Source organism: Corylus avellana, chromosome 2 (genome assembly GCF_965113065.1).
Source record: "Corylus avellana chromosome 2, dhCorAvel1.hap1.2, whole genome shotgun sequence".
In the NCBI taxonomy this organism is placed as follows: domain Eukaryota; kingdom Viridiplantae; phylum Streptophyta; class Magnoliopsida; order Fagales; family Betulaceae; genus Corylus; species Corylus avellana.
Window position 1 is genome coordinate 13,544,717 of NC_142491.1, and position 19,794 is coordinate 13,564,510.

The 19,794-nt window shown below is 31.8% G+C and overlaps 1 protein-coding gene across 1 annotated transcript in view; it reads right to left on the reverse strand.

Moving 5' to 3' along the window:
• Positions 1 to 1,040: 1,040 nt before the first annotated feature.
• LOC132168108 (uncharacterized) overlaps positions 1,041 to 19,794 on the reverse strand; it is a 106,176-nt gene continuing 87,422 nt past the window's right edge. The window contains exons 2-8 of the mRNA XM_088513201.1: positions 8,384 to 8,743; positions 5,118 to 5,611; positions 4,844 to 4,993; positions 3,314 to 3,412; positions 3,012 to 3,059; positions 2,442 to 2,854; positions 1,041 to 1,791 (exon numbers count right to left, since the gene is read on the reverse strand). Coding sequence (XP_088369327.1) covers positions 1,183 to 1,791; positions 2,442 to 2,854; positions 3,012 to 3,059; positions 3,314 to 3,412; positions 4,844 to 4,993; positions 5,118 to 5,611; positions 8,384 to 8,736 — 2,166 coding nt within the window. The 5' untranslated portion in view covers positions 8,737 to 8,743 and the 3' untranslated portion in view covers positions 1,041 to 1,182. The remainder of the gene's footprint in view (positions 1,792 to 2,441; positions 2,855 to 3,011; positions 3,060 to 3,313; positions 3,413 to 4,843; positions 4,994 to 5,117; positions 5,612 to 8,383; positions 8,744 to 19,794) is intronic.

Here is a 19,794-nt window from a genome sequence, read left to right on the forward strand (position 1 = left end):
AAACCCATCCAAGGTAATTGCTATCATCAAGCTTGGATTGACAAAGATGCGTGAATTTGGCATTGTGAAGGATGAAGCAGTAGAGTTGCTGGATTGCGTCATGGATGAACTACTGAAAATGGGTGTGACCCATGAGGCTCTAATACTATGAAAGAAAGCAAAGAAAACTTGTCTTTTTGGCGAAATGCCTTCTGCTGCTTTCTCATTGATTATAAATAGGCTAAACAATGAAGAGTTACAAATGTAATCAATTACCAAGTTTAACAAGTTTAACTTGATGATAACTAAGAGAATTAATACAATTATAAAACTTAATATAATAAGAGAACTAATTTAAATGCAAATACAAGAGTTGCATTCGGATGCAAAGCTTAAATCTGTAGATATCTGATTGCAATCAATAACTGAACCCAAAACAGAGTAGCTGAAGGTGCAGCCAACTTGTATTGCTAGGTAGCTGTTACTGATAGCACTTGAGCGCTATAGAGAGTGTACTCGAGCCAACTCGTGTTGCGCAACTATTTGATGTTCCTTAACGTCTTTTTTTAAGTTGATATGAACATATATATGCTATGCAAGCATCAAAGATATAAGCTGTAATATACTCTCTACATGGATTCATTTCATAACCAAGCAGAAAATGAATAAGAGTCCTCTTTAATTTCCAAAGAAGAAAAAAAAAAAAAAAAAAGGTACCACTTTGAAATTATCATCATGTATCTTCCACGCTTAGTAAATTAAATATGCACTAATAAAAAAACATTAAATATGCAAAATTTTGGATCTATCAATTTCATTCATTTTTTTTTTTTTTTTTTTTTTTTTTCTATTACATTTGGATATTGTAAATCGTCAACTATGTTACTTGTTGCATATCCTTAATTTCAATGATAAATATGATTGCTCTTGTAACTTATCCTTCTTTCAAAGACATATATGTGCTCAATGTGTTACAGATGAGATTTGCAGATAGAAGATTCTCAATCGATTGGAAATATAAAGATAAAATAAAAATAAATCAATGAAGCTATACATGACAAGCTAAAATGATCTAAGAAAAAAATGATTAATCAATTACGAGAGCGTAAGACCAATATGCTTAATACATCACAAGTTCAATGATCCCAAATTGTTCATTCTAAACTCATTGAGTGTAGTAACCTAATTATCAAAATAAATTACTTAAAACAAACGTTTCATTTTCCTATTAAAGATACCTGGTCCATATGTTGACTTGAACATGTCAAAAAGAATCGGAAACTGCATAAAACCGAATAGGATGACTGTAACACTAGCGAGGCAAATGACAGGAATAGTCATCCATGACTTTCCAGGTAGCATAATGAAAAGACCAGCACAAAAAGCAATCATCATAGTTGCAATAGAGAAGAAAAGAGTGGAAAGTCCCGTTATCATCTTTGTAGGCAATGAGTGAAGAAAATCTTCTTCTGCATAACGTGACGTAAGGATTCCGAGAAAGACCATTACTGAAGTTGAAGAAGAAAACAGCGATAATGTGTCGGATATGATAAAGACCATAAATAATGTTTTATGTGAGAACATTGGGAATCCTGTATTTTGATCATTACCACCTGGAACAGTGAATGCTACGGTGAACATAATGGTAATAATGAGAGCTCCTACCACTGTACAAGAAGTTGCAGTGTCCTTCATCCATTTCTCTCCGTCCTTCACCATGTTCTTGTGGTTATGGGTAAAAAATTCTCTCGGTGTCATGTTTGTATCATTTTGAATATCATTAATCCAAGGAAGGCAAATTCTCTCCACCTCCTGTATTTATTGACTAAAATCTTAGAAATTAGAAATTGAAACAATATATAGACAATTGAATTCATGCGTCCTTGTATAGCATCTCTTGCTATCCATTCAATTTCTTATTTCTAAATACTAAATGAACTTAAAAAAATGAATTTCGGATTGTTACAACTATGAACTATAACACCTGGTTGAAATCATATACAATTGTAAATCTTTGTTTTAGAAATATGCAAAAAGAAAATAGCAATTTAGTTTATGGCAACAACACTCAACTTCATTCTTGTTTTATGATAAATGTGAAATAATGAGTTTTCACTCTCTAATTGAATACGGTAGTTGAACTTCATTAAGTTAATTCAAGGTCTTTTACAAGATAGCCACCAAATTCTTTATTATCTTTGTGAAACTCTAGTCTTCAAAAGAAGAACTAATATACTATAACAATTCCTAAAGGAACATATCATAATCTATCAAGAGCGTAATTGTCACCAACCCTTGGTAAGGGGATGTACTCTTATAGGTTCAATGCATTAAAAGAGAGATTTGGAATGTGAAAATAAATTTCACGGGCTAGTAATTTCATTTGATCATTTTAATACATTGAAAATCCAACATGTAAGTGTAAGCACATCATAAAATTAATATAGGCTAAGAGATATGACCTTAAACCATTGAAGTTCGCTCTGCATCTTCAAAGCTTCACCCGTAATGCGATCACGTTTCTTGGAAGTTTCTAACATCCCTGCCATGTGCAAGATAGTGCAACTTGATTTATCCACTGCATTTGTAATTGAATTTTTCGAATCAATCCCGTATATAAGGCTGAATATTTTAGGTTGACGATGTAGGATAGCGTAAAAAAATATGTTTCTTCCCATTTCATCAGTGTTATGCAGAAGTTGGTGATCTACTTTAATTATCTCTTCAATAAACTCAACAAGCCCTCCCTTGACGGCTTCGAAGATGGCTCCATTAACATAATCCTCATTCATTTGCTTTACTTGATTGCACATTTGATGTAAAAGTTGACTGCCTCGGTGATGGAGCAATTTCATTTCATATATTTGCTTGATGCCTAAAGTCATCAATAGTCAATACGTTATTAACTCAACTAGATTAAAATAAAATAATAGGTTGATCAGCAAAATGAGAAAAAAGAATTGAGAAGAATCAGAAAGTTTAACAATATTTATAACAAAGATATAAAATTAATTGGATGGATGTATTAATACCCAAGAGCGTAAGGAGATTCGAAGCTAGCTGATGTAATAGGCGTAGCACTGTAAAGTGAAAACAAAACCCACTCACAAGTTAGAAAATTATTCAAACAATTTGAAAATTGATGTATTTGTTAATTAATCAAGTATGCCATTAGAAAATTTACTACAAACTTTGACTAATTGAATGTGATATATATTGAGCTATATATAATAAGGTGTGCTAATGTCCCATGTGCACGTAGACAAAGGCATCCAAAGATTTTCAATTTTGCATATATATATATATATAAATCTTTTAGAGAGGGATAAAATACCTGATCCGCTAATCTTTACTTGATCATTTATATGTTCATTTGGGTTGTGGATCTCTATCTGAACTTCATTGGTGGAATGCGTTGATCGAATGGGTATACCTTTCAACAAAAAGGTCCAATGAATACAATATAGCATTGTCCTACTTAATTTGAACCACAAAGAAACAATACAAATATATATGCAATGCTATATATATTAACTATTTAATTACAATACAAATATGCAATGCTATAAACGGAAGATTCTTTATACATTAACTATTTAATAACAATATTATTCTTTATCTAAGTTGAAGTTTATTTAAAAGCTCTGCTCTCTCTCTGTCTCTCTGTCTCTCTCTCTCTCTCTCTATATATATATATATATATATATATATATATATATATATATATATATATTTCGTTTGAGATAACTCTTTCTTATTGCCAAAAACATTTTTTCACTTTCATTCCTTGTCATACTATTTATTTGTGAGGGACTTGCCCATTTACAATGGAGTAATGCTAGACGTCTTCTTTATGTCTTTCTTGTGCATCTCTAAAACTAATGTGACTTTTAAAAATTTACAATTAGGTCAAAATTCAATAGTGATTTATCATAAATTTAATGATGATTTTAAAAATTACATCATATTTTTAAAGACATGAAGGTACGTATAGCATTACTTTTTACCATTAATATCATTATTTGTTTCTTTACCACAAAAGTAAAAAAGTTCTAGAATTATAACAAAACGGTGTTAGAGCTAGGCCCCTCAAGTCTTTTTCTTTTCAAGCAATTAAAAAGGAAACTCAATTCTTAAAGATATGTGCGACCTATTTTCAATAGAGCAATGCTACAAACTCAAAGCTTATACGATCTTGGTATAACTGGTGCTGATCCTGGAGTGCTCATAAATCATTAGCTTTTATTAAAAAATGCTTATAAATCTAATAATTTATGGGCATTTTAAAGAGTAGTGTTGTCCAAAATTTTTAATGATGGTAGTGCATTAAGTACAATACCCTTCAAAATGCATTAAATGGAGAAAATAGAAGGATTTTGAAAAGGAGAGAATCCTTTTCCCTTGAGGCTTTGGGGGTACCATTTTAATTTATTTTTTTTTTTTACCCAAGTTCTACATGGCACTCCAAAAAAAAAAAGAAAAAAAAAAAAATTTCTTCTCTCCTACTTACGCAACTTACCACTCGGCACCCTAAAAAGAATTTTAGCGGCACCCCCAAGATGAATTGTCTGGCTCTGCCATGGGGGCACTCCATACATCAGGTTATCAACCCAGTTGTACAAGAGTCATGGATATAAAAGTTAGTTTTTAGATTCACTCCTATCAATAACTTGTTAATATTATAAATAGTATATATATGCAGCTTACTCTTTAGTCTAAAACACAAATTTGGAGGGCATGCAACTCATGGGATATTGGACTATGCAAACATGAAAGCATTTAATTTATAGGTGACCATCTGGAAAAAAAAAAAAAAAAAAAAAAAAAAAAGTAAATAAGAAACAGCAATGATATATATACTTACAGGCGTAAATCCATTTTTTCCAAAACACGAGGTTGTTTCCACTCGGGAATGCAGAAGACTTGGAAGCCAATGCGCTCAAAGAGGAGGTATCATACTTGTTTGGAACAATAGCAGAACGTGGGTAATGCTGGAGCAAGTGTAGAGCAACATCTATTGTACGTGTTGTACGGTAGGGAAAAAGTTAATTAAAAAATGGAAAATTGTTCAACATTTCAAAGGATGAGACAAATATATAAGAGAAGAAAAAATAATTAGATTTAGGGAGTAGGATTACCAAAATCAATGAGAAGTATGAGCTGGGTAAGAGCTGTGGAACTGTCCGTGTCGCTGAATGTTTGATATGGAAGAGAGACAGAATAGAGATGGCGAGCCACTTCTATATTCCCATACTCTAAAGCGGCTATTAGTGGAATACGATTTAAACTGTCTTCGATTTTAAGTAGGTTAGTGTTCTTTGTAAGCATGCAATCTACCATCCCAATATTTTCTAGAATAACAGCTTGGGCTAGAGCTGTCACACCATTATCATCTTTTATTTCTAATTCCTCTTCTGACATTAACTCCACTAACTTCTCCACAAATCTCTCACGTCCTGCGAAGACAGCCACGTGAAGAACAGTACGTCCATGGTCTGAAATTTTTGCACTCGTTGCATGTTCGTGACTCTTAAGGAAATTGCTTGCAGCATCCCAGTTACCATTATTGACAGCCGTGCGTAAGGTCTCATAATAAAGGAGGTCGTTGTTTATATTGCTTGCCCCTGTCAAGCTTCCTGTAGAGGTGCAGCAATTTGTTTGTGGGTGTAAGACACGAGCCAAAAATGACGTTAAATAACATTTGGGTTGTCTCGTCCAGTCAAACAATTTGGGAATCTAACTCACAATTTTCCACTCGTGTTAAAGAATGCTAAAAATTGATTTAGGACAAATGTCACGTTTTTAAGTATGTTGATATAAATTTCAATTATAAAGATGGACAGAATCTGAACAGAAACGATATTGATAATACAAAACAATATTTATTATTTCCATTTAATATTTATGGTATTATGAAATTTTTTATGATATCAGAGCTACCGGCTTACGTCAGTGTTCGATCCAAATGGTCCTGTTAAGTCTTTTATACATTTTATTGTATTTCCCCTTTTCACTAGAAAAAAAAATCGTATCTGCACTGCAGCGCCGTGGGAGAATCTTGAGCCCATGATAGTTCTCTTTTTACTGTGATTCCCTTTTTCATGTGTTTAGTCACTGTTTACCATTGTTGTGCATCGTAAATGCAAGATGGTTTTTTTGTTGAAAAAAAGAAAGAAAAAAAACGCTTCCCAGCCGTCTTCCATGGCTGTTTTCAGTGTTAACCAAGGTATCTCTACCGTGAATCATGCAGCAACGGTAATGACATCCAAGGCACTAAATGGTGGAGTAGATGCCGTGAATGATGATGATAATCATGAAGAAACGGCAATGACAGCCAAGGAAATAAATTGTAGAAAAGGAAAGTTTGGCTAAACTTGTCAAAGAAATATCTGGCAGCATATAAAGAAGGAAAACAAGTAGAAAAGGAAGTTAGACAGCAAAAGAAAGAAAAACGAATACAGAAAATAAAATCATGTTTCCTTTGCTGTCTAACTTCCTTTTTTACTTGTTTTCCTTCTTTATATGCTGCCAGATATTTCTTTGACAAGTTTAGCCAAACTTTCCTTTTCTACAATTTATTTCCTTGGCTGTCATTGCCGTTTCTTCATGATTATCATCATCATTCACGGCATCTACTCCACCATTTAGTGCCTTGGATGTCATTACCGTTGCTGCATGATTCACGGTAGAGATACCTTGGTTAACATTCAGGTCCTTCACCAGTTTTCCACCTGCGTCGTCTCTCTCAAAATCCGGCTTCAAACAGCATTTTTTTCCGTCATTCCACACCATTCTCTACCGCGTCCTGCTGCACCCAACCACACTGGTCTCTTCCTTATAGCTCCGCGCAGGTCCTGCCTCACCGCCAATGTGTTTTGATTTGTTTATTAATGCTTTTACTTTATTACTAAAAAGCAAAACCAAAAGGCATTGTCAAGATGTTCTATAACCTATAAGACAAAACAAAGTTTCTTACAGTATCATAATATATTCATGAGAAAATTCCTACGATGCATACTATGGAAATTTAATTTAGTTGACTTGAGTTGACCTAAACCACTTAATAATTAATCCAAAAGATCTAAACCAATAGAAATATCTCACTAATATAAAATTAAGCACACTATCTCCCAAGTCAAAAATTGAATGCAGATCTATACAAAAAAAAAATAATAATAAAAAAAAAATTGAATGCAGAATAATAGTACCATCGAAAGATCAGAAAACAAAAATGCTAAAGAAACATACAATGAAACAAATTAATAGAGAGGCTAAGGGGAAATTTAATTTGCACTCTAGTCTATGCAAATGCACGTGATATGTATCTTCTAATGTAGGTAATAATAATATATATGCGATGTGAAAACTATCACAACTAGGTTGTAAATGAATGTACAGTGCGCTGTTCCCTAACAAGTTCGGGCCTCACTTGGAAGAAGCTCGGCTCAAAATCAGTTTATTTATTAAACGAGGATCGAGATTTAATAGATTTTCATGCTGATTTATTAAACTAGCTAAAAATGTTAAAGCTTAATTAGCTCTACTCAGATTAGGCTCGCATACAAAGCTTGTATAAGTTGAACTAGGCTCCTCTATATTATTATATATATGTTAATCAAAATGTGTTACGTAAATATTGTTGACAAAGTGGCTCGCTTTGTTTCTCTCTCTCAATTTGTCTTCATTCCTCCAGAAGCTTTGACAAAACAAGTTTCTTTTGTCAAAACCTGTGAGCTAAAATGGTGGCCAAGAAGCTTTGACAAAACAAGTTTTTCCAAACTTGTGGGCTTAGAATCGGTGGCTTAGAAACGGTGGCCTTTGGCTATAAATAGCCAAGGGGCCTTATGGCTCAAAACACAACAAGAACTTCTCACAAAGAGAAGAGTAAGGCGAGTGAGGAAAGTGAGAGAACTTTCAAGAAGAGCAAGAAAAACATAGAGTAGTGTTTTTCTAAGAGTGGCAAAACATAGTGGGTGTATTTTTTGAGAGTGTGAGAGATACATTGTGTGCGTGAGATCTGCTGATCCACAATTTTTTTTTTCCTATATAAAAAATTATCAAGGCGAGATCAAGAAGGGGAGGCTCAAGCTAGCGGAACACTACAGCCCTAATTCCAAGTATTTGACATCATGCATAGAGTTTCATTTAAGGTCAATTAGTGTCATTTTCTGGAAGTGGATATCTTCGGTGTGGGTAATATACATGCATGCCATAGTTGTTAAGAAATGATTTGGTATGCTATACATTTCTTCTTTTTCCATCTCAAATAAAGAAAATTGAAATCGGGAAAACAATTATTCCGCACCGTAATCAATATGAGATATAACACTTGAATTGTTCAATTGAGTATGTAAAATAATAAAAAATCAAAAACAGAAAAATTGATTCAAAGAAAATTGAGGACTCATGGCAATTGAAAACTATAGTCTCACCTGGGATGTTTGATGAGTTGTCTGGTCCATACATTCTAGCCAATTCATCCCAGACTTTGTTGGCAGAAATGATTTCCCTAATGCCCGGTAGTATGTCCACCTCACAGGAAATTAGAATTGCATGTAAAGCTGCAGCATTATTCTTTGTCCATGCCTTAAATCCAACTTCGTCATCTTCTGGTTTAGGAGGTTCGGTGGTTGCTTGGACAATGTCCCAAAGATCTTGAGCCAACAAATAATTTTTCATCCAAGCACACCAATTGGCATAATTGTCATTTCTAAGAAGTTCAAGAACAATTGTGCTTGAGAGACTATTTGTTGCCATTCTTAATCTGTCAAATTACTACAAAACATGTTAGGTGAGGCTTGGAAGCGAAATACAGATCATATTGTGTATCTTCGGTTTTCAAAGTAATTTTTTATTTTTTTGCTTTTTATAAAAAAGAAAAAGAAAACGAAAACTGCTTTCAAAATAAAGAAGCAAAATGATACCCCTTTACAAACAGGGCAAGTGCATCACTACTCCCCTAGAAAATGCAATTTATAAATATACCAACTGTACTTACGATACCTATATTCTTAGCTGTATTATTCATATAACTCTTCGAGTAAAACATCATCGTCACTCCAACACAAATTTCTTCCAACAAATTTCCTCCAAATTGATTTGGAGAAAATTTTTTTCAACACACTCTAACAAATGACAAATTTCTCTTTACATGTTTAGATTTCTCCAAAATCAATATTTGGGTTCCTAATTGAGTTAATATTATGGTAATAAATATGAAATGGATCTTTATTTACTTTTGATCCACTGGTGATTTTAAAAGCCACCTATAAGTGTGAAAAAATTGTATAAATAAATAAGAGTAAGTATAGCATTCATCTTCTCTATATATTATATATCCTTCCAACGTCCGGCCATGGTGGAAGCAACAGCAACGCTGCAACTAAGATTTTAGTTTAGAGGGAAGACTTGACTCGTTGGAGAAGGGGGTTATAAGAGTCAAGATGTCTGTCCACTCTCGTTTTGGATTTATGTTTTGTGAAATTTATTATATTAATTCTTGAGTTTTGGATCTTTTTTCAAATTGTTTCATGGGTTTTTATTTTTATTATTATTATTTTTGAATTGTTTATTTTTATTTTTTAAGTCCTTGATTTTGTCTTCCTTCTTCTGTCTAAGGACATGCAGCTCCATGAAATTGAGGCTTAAGGCAAAAAGTTAAAATAAGACATTTTTTATTTTAAAATTATAATATAAATTTTTATATGAAAAACCATTTTTCTTGTTTCTTTTTAGAAGATAGTTGACTAATCAAATTTAAATATACTCTTGTTTTATTAGTATATTATTCTAGCTTCATAATTAATTTGACTGATCCTTTTCCCTTCTAACCTTTCCCCCCTTTCAATTAAAAAAAAAAAAAAATTGACTGATCCATTTTATCAATGCTAACAAGGATTTTATAAATCTAATTAACAACATCATTTTATTTTATTATTTCAATATTGTCTTCTAATTCTTTTTCAAAGATTGATTGTTCAATTATTCATTCTTTAACTCAATTTGATGTAATATTTTGTTTGTTTTTAGTTACAAATTTATCAAAAGTTCCTTTTTGTACGTCATTGAATTAATTTTTTTTCCCTTTTTCTTAAATGTTTCATATCCAAATTTATATTTTCTAAACATATTAAAAATTAGAAAAGTACTTAGAAACAATGAAAATATACGTACTTAATGAAAGTGGGTGTGAGACTAAAAAAGTTTTGTGCTAAAATTTCAGAAACCTCATCACTAGATTCCGCATTATTTTTCGGACAAAAACGATATCGTTTTTAATCATTAATAATTTTTTTTTTTCAACTTTCTATTTCATATATAGATTTGGACGATATTTTTATCAAAGAGGTCGATAGTACTGTGCAGTTCGATCTTGTGTCCCAAAAACTATTTCTTTGAGACATGGATGTGGGAGGATGCTAAAGATTGTTTGAACTAGACTCTAGAGTAATGATATAAGGAGAATTAGAGTCCTCTTAAAGTCATCCCAAATGTGATGTGGCATTTAAAATTACCATTCAATTTGAGATGATTATTATTAAATTTTAATCTATTAATGATTTTAAATGTCACATCACATTTTGAGATGACTCTAAGAGGATTCTAGTCCTCCTTATATCATTACTCCGAAATCCTAATACTAACAAAAGCATATCCTTATTGACTCAAAACACTATTTGATACAACAAATCCAATCTTAAAATAGTGAAAACAAAACTAATCTAAACTAATCTTAAATAAAATCTTATTCCCATTAAATGTAAGTCTACTTTAATACAATGGCTACTTTATCAAATCTATAAGTCTTCCTTAACAAGTCTCCCCTCTTTCGATCCAAGAAATTAAGACTCTCAGATTCATTCAATAGGAAGATAAAAATGTGGATTTTAATTAAACTAATTAAGAAAAAAAAAAAAAAAAAACATATAATGTCATAATTACTTGGAATGAGATGCTCAAACTCAGGACAAAATTAACCACTCATATGAGTTAAAAACAAAATTAACCTCAAAATATCAACTACTCTCTACAAGGCTCACCATACTCTCATACTCTCTACAAGATTTTTTTTTTTTTTTTTTTTTTTTTTTTTTTTAAATGTGGATTTTAATTATTTTCTTCTTACTCTCATAATAATTAAAAATAAAAAATAAACATATAACGTGATAATTATTTGGAAGAAGTACACATACTCTATTTGAATTATAAATCAATTTACAATGTTTCTCTAAACTATGAGTTCAAAAAAGGTCTTCCAAAGCACTAAAAAAATTTCTATATGCACCCCTTTTATCTTATAAAAAAAAAAAAAAAAACAAAAATACGCCTAAAAAAATCTCAAAAAAGACAAAATTAAATTACTCTTGTAATTTTGGGGCCGTGGTTGGGGCCGGCTGGTGACCCTCAGCAGTTGCCTCGAGTTTTTCTGATTTCTTTTAATTTTTTAGAAAAATATATATAAATGTATTTTTGTTATTTTTAGCATTTTGCTTCATATAAATCAGTAAAGTAAAAGTTTATTAAACTTCAGCATACCGACAGTTATGCAAACATAAAATTTGATTGAAAAACAAATAACAAATAATTACTTACAGTGTTGATCCCTCTTAGAGATCACAATTATAATCAGAGTAAGAGTTCCCATCTATCATCTCTGTCGAGGCCTCGTTTTACCTTCAAATTACGGTTGATCCGTCGGATTGAAACCCCCATTAAATTCGGTAACTAAGGACGAGATTACCATAAGCTTTTATGTCCTAAATGTTCTCTTTAATAAGGTCGCTCCCAATTGAATTCTTAGAGAAAGCTGTTCACCGTATAACCTTTACCCGTAAAACTGGAGCAGAGTCTTCCAAAACTGCCTCTTCTAAGTTCCAGCGTGCTTAAAGAAGTAAAGCGTTTTATAACCCAAAAACAATCTTGGACGTCCATTTCTTTAATTCGATCTCTTTCTCTCTCTTTATCATTCTCCACAAACGGTGAGAATAATTAGATTTCCAAACACCATCATTTCAGTTGAATTATTTTTGGTGACTCACCGTCTCCTTTTCCTTAACTAAATCTTGACCGTCCATTTCCTTTTGACCCTTTTTTTTCCTTAATTAAGAATATTTTTTGGAATACTGAAAATTAACATTAAAAAATGTTTTAGTGATATACACAATTCAGTTTTGGTGTTGTGCCAACTTTGTATAATAGTTGATTGAATATATATGGTGTCTCTCAGTAATTAATTCAGAAAGGCAAAGAGGCTGGGGAGACGATTGATGAGCTATTTTCTGAATCGTTTGGTTTTTGTGTGTGGCTTTTTTTTTTTTATTTTTTTTTTATATTTATATTTAGAGAATAAAACTACTTTTTATTCTTAAATAAATAAATAAATACTTCACAATAGATTCTCTTATTTTTTTTATATCAATTAAATACTCTTTTTTCCTCTTATCTTTATTTATTTATTTTTTCTCTTTCTTTTTATTATTACACTATTTTCATGGTGACGCATTAAAGAGAAAGAAAAGAGAATGATTTGTTTATAATTTTTTCTTTTTGGACATGTTCGAACATAAGGCGGGAGATTCGAACTAGTAATCTTCGTTTTATGATGTGTGGTTTTAGTATTTTCTAATGCATTAGGAAACACCGTAGCTACTCCTTAGTGTAGGTTAAATATGTGAATTCTAATATGGGTGTGTTTTTATGCTTTTTTAAAAAAAAGTTTTTAAACAAAAAAATAAATAAATAAAAAAATAAAAAAGCTATAGATTATTTGCTACTAGTGCTCTTGTAGTTAGCATATATTGTTCTCATTAAGGCTTTCCATTATTATATATGCACGCATTATCTCCTTCGCTCCCTTGTATTAATTTCCAAGTTGTCAGAAAGAAATGATTGCACAATATGTTAATGTGATATACAAATGACTACACAATATTCCACCCCACCAAGCATACAAATGGAACCTAACCATACCGACCTTCCAAAAACATGTTTGTTGACTCCATTCTTGACGTTAAAGAAAGAAGCATCATTATGACAGATTAAAAAATAAAGATAAAGTTGGGATTGGGATCAAGGCGTTAAAGTTTAAGCAGATCTGGTGAAAGTGCCTCTGGATTTCGGAAGAACATCTTTCTCCGGTTCATTTTTTACTAAAAAAAATATTTAGTTAATGGTTAGAATCTTTTTAAATAGATCATGGGGCAATAAATAAGACATCTGTCCTATTAATAAAAAAAATAATAAAATATTATATATTATAAAAAAATTATAAAAAATTAAGGGGTAGCTGGCCACTCCCGGACCACCCCAGTTGGGTGACCTCTCCAAGGGGTGGTTGCCAAACAAGTAGTTGCCATTTTTTTTTTTGGTTTTATATATTTATATTTTTTTTTATTAAGAGTAACATTTGTCATTGTTTCATTGGTGCTTACAGGGCATATTAACGGAATTTGTTAAGTATTTTGACCGGGGCGGAGCCACCCCTTGGCCCTTGGGAAAAAGGATCCTCTCCATTTCAAAATTTCTCAATTTCCTCAATTTAGTGTATTTTGAAGAGTAGTATTGTCCAAAATTTTTAATGATGGTAGTGCATTAAATGCAATACCCTTCAAAATGCACTAAATTGAGGAAATTGAGGGATTTTGAAATAGAGAGGATCCTATTCCGGGGGGGCATAGGCTCCCAAGCCATAGGGTGGTCCCTAAATAAAATTTAAATATACCTTTAAAAATTAACTTTTGTCCCTTCCCTCCAAGATTTTTTTTATTTTTAAATTTGGCCCCTCCATGCTAAGCATTTTAGTTCTACCCCTTATCTTTTATACTGTAAGAATTGATTTGTAATTTAGGACAATTACAAAGACTAATTTTACGTTTATCCCATATAAATATGGCAACAGTAAGTATTTATGATACCTATAGACTACTAAAGTATATATGAAAAGTGCTAGAGATACAAAGAGAAGTGTCCAAAATTCATTCCAAACTGATGTGGCAAGAATTTTAAAATGAAAATTCTTTCTAAAATTCTTGCCACTTCAGTTTGGAAAGAATTTTGGACAATTCTCTTTAGCTCTTTATCACTTCTTAAAGTATTTTCATGGGATCCAATTAATAATTGTTGGCCGAGAATTAAGTGGACTTCCTTTTATTCTTTGCTTTATTACTCATATTAAATAGAAGAAAACAAAATTAACAGTGAAATTTTCACTCTTAAAGCAGGCAGACACTTGCCAATTCTTACTCCAGTGATGAACTAACAAACCATATAATGAGACAATCATATGCATGCATCACATCTTCCTTGAGGAAGCTTCACAATTATTTCATCAAATTAAAAGTTAAAACATCATCGGATATTCATGCAAAGGAAAAGGTTGATGCATAAATGAAGCAGTTACTTACAGGTTTAGATGAACTGTCTTCTCAAACCTACGCTTGTAATCCCACAATGCAGTACTGGTTGCCAGTACAAGAAGTTAGTATTTAAAGAAAATTACTTTGTCCTCATTATGAGCAACTTGCTCATATTTATTCAATACGTTAATCTTAAGAGCAACTTGCTCATAATATATAAATATAACATCCTCGGATCCTCTGAACGTCCTGTCACACGTGCCACCGGAAACGGCTACTAAGACTTGAGCGGAACCAAGCCACGTTCTACCTAATTTTGAGTTTGTATTATTAAGAGCAACTTGCTCATAATTATTCATCAGATTAAATGGTGGAAGCAACACATGCCACCGACAAGAGCTAATAAATTTTTTACTTATATTAGAGAAGACTTGAGGGGAACCAAGAGCCACGACGTTGTACCAAACTAAAATTTGACTTTGGCATTATTAAGACCAACTTGCTCGTAATTATTCAGCAGATTAAGAGAGCTTAATTAGAAGAAAATAGAGAAAACGTCATCATCCTTCCTTTGGACGTACGTCTGGCCATGGTGGTAGCAACACTTGTCATCGACAACAGCTAATAAATTTTTGGGTAAACTCTACATACCCTCCTTCAAACTACCACCCAATTGACAATGTTCCCTCAAAACTTTTAATTGTGACAATGTTCTCTCCAAACTACCAAAGCATTGTCAATGTCTCCCCTAAGATTAGCAATAAGACAAAAATATCCCTATAAATTTATTAATAAGACAAAAATACCCTTATAAATTCAAAAAAAAAATTGATTTTTTTAAAAAACGAAAAATTTTAATTAAAAAAAAAACAATTTTTTTTTTAATTTTATTTTTTAAAAAACGGAAATTTTTATTTTTTTTTTAAAAAAAACTATTTTTTATTTAGTTTTAAAAAACAAAAAAATTCATTATATTATTAAACGAATTTTTTTTTTTTTTTAAAAAAAAAACGTAAATTTTTTATTTAAATAAAATTATAAAACAAAAATAAAAAAACGAAAAATTTTGTTAGTTTTAGTTTTAGTTCTTTTTTTTTTTTTTTTTTTTAAGGGTAATTTCATCATTGGGAGAAACATTGACAATTTTTAGTAGTTCGTGGAAATATTGTTACAATTGAAAGTTTGAGAAAAATATTATCAATTAAATGGTAGTTTGAAGAAGTTATGTGAACTTTTTCTTAAATTTTTACTTAATTTAGAGAAGACGAAGTGTTGAGCAAACCAAGCTGGCAGGTACGTTGTAGGAAAAATTAAGATTATATTCTTGAGTTTACTATGATGCGGTTTTAGTGGCAGGTACTAGACACGTATGATCACTACAAAAAAACAATTTTTTTCTGACGTGAGTTTTCTGACGTGTTGGGGTGTTTGACACGTCAGAAATTTTTTCTGACGTGGCGCTTATGACGTGCGTCGATTGTCAGAAGCATAGGTGTCAGGAAAATTTTTTTCCTGACGTGCCAGTGGGTAAAACGTCAGAATTTTCTGACGTTCCACTGTCCCACACGTCAGAAAAATTTTCTGACGTGGTAGTTTTACCACGTCAGAAAATTTCTGACGTGGTAGAACTACCACGTCAGAAAATTTCTGACGTGGTAGTTCTACCACGTCAGAAAATTTCCTGACGTGGTAAAACTGCCACGTCAGAAAATTGATAAATTAAATAAAAAATTAATTTTTCGTTTTTTTAATTTTTTCTGGAATTTCTTTTTTTTTAATTAAATTATTATTATTTTTTTTTTGGGAATTTCTCTGCACGGTAGTGCAGATCTGCCATGGCCACTGCTCCCTCTCTTCTTTTCTCTTCTTTTCTCTCTCTCTCTAGCTAGCTCTCTTCTTTTCTCCATGAGCTCTCCCTTTAATTTTCTCCATTTTCTCACTATCTCCCTCTTCTTTTCGATCTCCATGGTGCAGTTCTGCAGGTTTGAGTTTTTGAAAATATTTTCAAAAACTCAAACCGAAAAAATCTTCAAAAAATTAAAACCAACCATCAAAAAATCAATCTAACAAACCCAAAAAATCTTCTTACCGATCTTCGATCTCCTCTTCTTCTTCTTCTCTTCTCCATTTTTTTTTTTTTTTTCCTTCTTCTTCTTCTTCTCTTCTCCTTTTCTTTTTCTTCTTCTTCTGCTTCGATCTGCTGCAGAAGCATATGCTTCTCAATTTTTTCCCTAGCTTCTCACCTTCTGTTTTTCTTCTTCCTTTAGAGGTGCTGTGCAGTCGGTGCTGTGCAGTCAGACATGCAGGAGAGAGAATGCACATGTGTGGGGAAAATAAATGAAGAGAGAAAAAGTTGAGAGTGGAAATAAAAAGAGGGAAAAAAAAGTTTAAAATCCCGCCTATTTTTTGAGTTTTGTTGGGCCACTTTTGGTGATTTTCTGACGTGCCAGGTGTCGCACGTCAGGAATTTCTGACGTGCCATACATGGCACGTCAGGAATCTACTCAAAAAAATAATAAATAATTATCTATATAAATATATATATATAGCTATATATATATATATATAATTTTGCTGACGTGGCAAACTACCACGTCAGCAAAATTCTGACGTGGCACTGTAGCACGTCAGAATTTTCTGACGTGCTACAGTGCCACGTCAGAATTTTGCTGACGTGGTATATCCACACGTCAGAAAAATTCTGACGTGGCACTGTAGCACGTCAGAAAATTCTGATGTGCTACAGTGCCACGTCAGAATTTTGCTGACGTGGTACATCCACACGTCAGAAAAATTCTGACGTGGTAGGTCTCACCATGTCAGCAATTATATAAATGTTTATCTTTTGAAATCTGAAATATTTTCTTGACGTTCAAATATTTTACACGTCAGAAAAAATTTTTCTGACGTTTTAAATTTTAAATGTCAGAAAATTGCTGACGTGGCAAAAAATATGATACTGTAGCCACGTCAGAAAATGCCTGTTTTTTTGTAGTGGATGCAGTGCCAGAAAAGTTTTATTGGGCCAATCATATCCCTTATAAAATTATATGTGGTTTGATTTAGAAAAGTGTGCATTTCTTTTTCAAGAGAATTAAGGTTAGGGAGCACATATTTGATTTGGTATATGTTGGAAGGATTTTCCCACAAAACCGAAAATGAACCAACAATAGAAAAATCTGGCTTCTCACTGAAGAAGAAGAAGAAAAGTGCCTCACTCCAGCAAAGTATCTCACTCAGGCAATAGATTAGAAAAATATAACTTTCACTCGATTAATAAAAAAATAAGGTTACATCACCTTTTATATATATAAAAGGTGATGTAACCTTATTTTTTTATTAATCGAGTTATATTTTTCTAATCTATTGCCTGAGTGAGATACTTTGCTGGAGTGAGGCACTTTTCTATATATATATATATATATATATATATATAAAAGGTGATACGATGTTTATGAAATGCTGTTTTAACTTTACTCTGGTGCTTATACTTGTAATGTTTAGTTATTGTTTTTTATTTTTATAGTTTAAAGTTTTCTGTTGTATTATTTAGTTTAGAGGAGGTTAAGATTCTTAAGTCTTGCCCTCCTAGACATAGAGCTGAGAGATAAACCATAAAATGGGGTGTATAGACCAACATTTGTGAGGTACTTACATATAAAGCAATTCAAAATATAAAGCAATTTATTTCTATCGTTCCATAGAAGAAAGTACTTACAAAATGAAAAAGCAAATGACACCCTTTTTCAAACTCGGCAATTGCAATATCCCTCAGAAAAAGCAATTTATAAATATCACAATAATAAGTATTTATGATACCCATATCTTAGCTTTTTTGTTTGGAGAAAGTACTAGTTCCATGATTTAAATTTAGGGTTAAATACTAAATTAGTCCATGAGGTTTCACAACTTTATTTTTTGGGTAAAGTTTACATACCCTCTCAAACTACCACCCAATTGACAATGTCCCCTCCAAACTACCAAAATATTGTCAATGTCCCCTCCAAGACTAGCAATAAGACAAAAATGCCCCTATAAATTTCTCAATAAGACAAAAATACCCCTATAAATTCAAAAAAAAAATTGATTTAGAAAAAAAAACGAAAAATTTTAATTTAAAGATAATATTTAAAAAAAAAACAATTTTTTTTAAACAAAAATTTTTAATTTTTTTTTTTAAAACGGAAATTTTTATTTTAAAAAAAAAAAAATTTTATTTAGTTTTTTTTTTTAAAAAAAAAAATTCATTTTATTAAACGAAAATTTTATTTTTTTAAACGTAAATTTTTATTTAAATAAAATTATAAAACAAAATTTTTTTTAAAAAAAAAAAACGAAAATTTTCAATTTATATATATATAAAAAAAAATCGAATTTTTTAAATTTTTTTTCTTATAAAATTGATTTAAAAAAAAAAATTGTCCATCGTTTGGAGATTTTTTTTTTTTTTTAAAAAAAAAATTTACTAAGGGTAATTTCGTCATTGGGGGAACATTGACAATTTTTGGTAGTTTGAGGGGGACATTGTCAATTGAGTGGTAGTTTGAGGGGGTTATGTAGACTTTTCCCTTATTTTTTCCTCTTTGGGGTTTCATTTTTATCACAGGAGGTCCCTGTGCTTTTGATAATAGACCAAGTTAGTCCTCCATCAGTTGACCGTTAGTTAACTTAACAGAATTTCACATGGACCAATCAAATGCTGACACGTGGCACATACTTAATTTTTTTTTTAAAATTAAAAACAAAAATGTATTTTCTAAAAAGAAAAAAGAAAAAAACAAAAAACAAAAAAGATTGGGGGTGGCCGAAACCACCCCTAGTACCCACTAGGGGTGACCCGGCCACCCCCAATACACAAGGGGGTGGCTCGGCCACCCCCATGGCTCCATGGGGCCATTGGGGGTGGTTTCGGCCACCCCCTTGGGCTCCAAGGGGGTGGCTCCTTGGTGCCCAGGCGGTGGCTCGGCCACCCCCAATCTTTTTTTTTTTTTTTTTTTTTTTTTTTTTTTAGAAAATACATTTTTTTTAAAAAAAAAAAAATTACGTGCCACATGTTAACATTTGATTGGTCCACGTGGAATTCCATTAAGTCAACTAACGGTCAACTGACGGAGGACTAACTTGGTCTATTATCAAAACCACATAGATCTCCTGTGATAAAAATGAAACCTCAGTGAAAAAAAAATAAAGCTATGAAACCCAGAGGAATCTGAAGTATTTAACCCTTAAATTTAATTGAAGTTGTTACATCTAATAGTGTATATCAGTACATGATTTTATAATATATATATATATATATATATATATATATATATATAGTGTGTGTGTGTGAACATTAACTTCATATACACTTTTAGATCCACCAACATGTACATTGACTACATACATCACATCTTTCTTGATCAGGAAGCCTCACAATAACTATTATTTGATCAAATTAAAAGTTAAAAGTTGATGCAAA